Source organism: Mizuhopecten yessoensis, unplaced genomic scaffold, assembly GCF_002113885.1.
Source record: "Mizuhopecten yessoensis strain PY_sf001 unplaced genomic scaffold, ASM211388v2 scaffold6297, whole genome shotgun sequence".
Taxonomy (NCBI): Eukaryota; Metazoa; Mollusca; class Bivalvia; order Pectinida; family Pectinidae; genus Mizuhopecten; species Mizuhopecten yessoensis.
This window is the reverse complement of record NW_018406479.1, coordinates 3929-6133: the sequence shown is the minus strand read 5'-3', so window position 1 is coordinate 6133 and position 2205 is coordinate 3929. Positions and strand designations below refer to the sequence as shown.

General features: G+C 34.8%; 1 protein-coding gene across 2 annotated transcripts in view; it reads right to left on the bottom strand.

Moving 5' to 3' along the window:
• Window positions 1-2205, bottom strand: part of LOC110451925 (nephrin-like) — a 21967-nt gene that overhangs the window by 18392 nt on the left and 1370 nt on the right. For both annotated transcript variants that reach the window (XM_021500157.1, XM_021500158.1), the window contains exon 2: window positions 571-867. In XM_021500157.1, coding sequence (XP_021355832.1) covers window positions 571-867 — 297 coding nt within the window. The remainder of the gene's footprint in view (window positions 1-570; window positions 868-2205) is intronic.

Sequence of the window (2205 nt, the reverse complement as noted above, 5' to 3'; positions counted from 1 at the left end):
GGGGAATCAGCCACACCATTTGTACAATTTCGAATCTCCACCACCAAGGTTTCCAACTAGTGGTAAAGAAGAAATCGTCTAATGAAATTGTATAAAAATATATGGACGGCGGACAACACGGTACGTCATAAGCTCAACTTAGTAGTTCGGACCCAGTGAGCTAAGAAACGAATTTGCGAAATTTCAAAATTTATGGATTATGTCAATTTCACGCAGATTTTCGAAAATCAATTTGCATGGAGCAATGCTTTCATATCAGGCACATCGTTATATTCGTCTTTGGTCTGTCTGTAATCGGCACACTCGACATGTGTCTCCTATGCAAAGTCGTTAAAGGACAACCTTTTCTCTAAGGTTCAAACAGACTTAGTAGATAAAAAACAATCTACAATAATAATTATATTTTTCTAATTAGCATTTCATATTCAATGACCAGAATTTGTCAATCTGTCAAATTTTTCACTTGCCATATCGGCACAAAAAAAAGACAAATTTATTTTAGCAAAATTTGAAAATCATTATCTAAAAAAGTATTTTCAAATGATTTTATAAAATGTCTCATTTACTTACAGAGGATATTAAATTGAACAGACACCGTGCCAACCCATCCATTAGGACTAGCCTGTTGTCTGGCTGTACACAAACACTTTTGCTGGTGGTAGGTTTTGTCCACTTTTAATTCCAGTCTGGAGTGTGATTTTGTGCGATAGGTCAGATTCTGCCCGACAACGGTTGACCCTTTGCACTGCCATGTCAGTGTTGCCAGAGGGTTTCCACCCTCTACCCAACAATTGAGCGTTACTATTGTACCTGCCTGAAAGCTGTAGGTACCGAATGGCCACATCACTATATTTCCTGTAGGTGGATCTGCAAAAAAACAGTAAAAGAAAACGTGGCATTTCTGTTAAAATGTATGTTGGTTGACCAGAACAATCAAAACTGTATATATTTACCGTACATATTAAAAAACACATTAGCCTAGATACTTTTAGGAAATATCCTTCATCAGTTGAGGTATATTTTTTGGTACATGTTACAGATTAATATTCCCAATTATTTTGTTGTATTTCGTAAAAGTCTTCTTTGTTTTGGACAAAACTATAAAGACGGAAACGGACGCCTTTAAGTATAAAGCTTTACATATATTGTTATGAATATGTTCTGTAGAAACCGTTTAGATCGGTACTCAGCGAACATTGTAGGGTATTATAATAAAAAGAATGTGCACAGTTCAAATTTAATGGTTTAGATCAATCACGCAGATATTCGAAAATCGTTGACAAAATTGTGTTGAACAATATTTTCATATCGGGCGCATGATGAACTTGGTCTCGGTTCTATCTATAATCAGCACATTCGACCAAAACTGTATATATTTACTGTACATATTAAAAAAACACATTAGCCTAGATACTTTTAGGAAATATCCTTTATAAGTTGAGGCATATTTTTTGGTACATGTTAGAGATTAATATTCCCAATTATTTTGTTGTATTTCGTAAAAGTCTTCTTTTTTTTTGGACAAAACTATATAGACGGAAACGGACGTCTTTAAGTATAAAGCTTTACATATATTGTTATGAATATGTTCTGTAGAAACCGTTTAGATCGGTACACAGCGAAAATGGTAGGGTATTATTATAAAAAGAATGTGCACAGTTCAAATTTAATGGTTTAGATCAATCACGCAGATATTCGAAAATCGTTGACAAAATTGTGTTGAACAATGTTTTCATATCGGGCGCATGATGAACTTGGTCTCGGTTCTGTCTATAATCAGCACATTCGACCAATATGTTAGGCACCATCATGATGGTCGCGTGAATCTAAACAAGAGATCCCAGAGGGATCTTGGCGCCCACCTTTGTACCATCTTCATTAGTTCTGTGTCAGTTCGATCTTTTCTCTTCTTTCCTCTAATCTGTCTGATCAAGTCATGTTAACAGTAAATGCACCTTGAGGTAACTTTGATCTAAACTTAATACTGATGTGTATGAAAGCCAACCTTCAAAGTGAGTTTGTCATTTCACATATTTACTAGTACAGTACTTAATGTGAAAGAAATAGAATCGATCATTGCAATATGAGAAAGATCTGTTTAGTTCTTCTTTTAATCCATTTTGTTTTTATGATCAGTCTCAAAATATAACATACACAACGAGGGATCAAGGGGAACCTACATTTAAAATTTGAGAAAGATCCCTC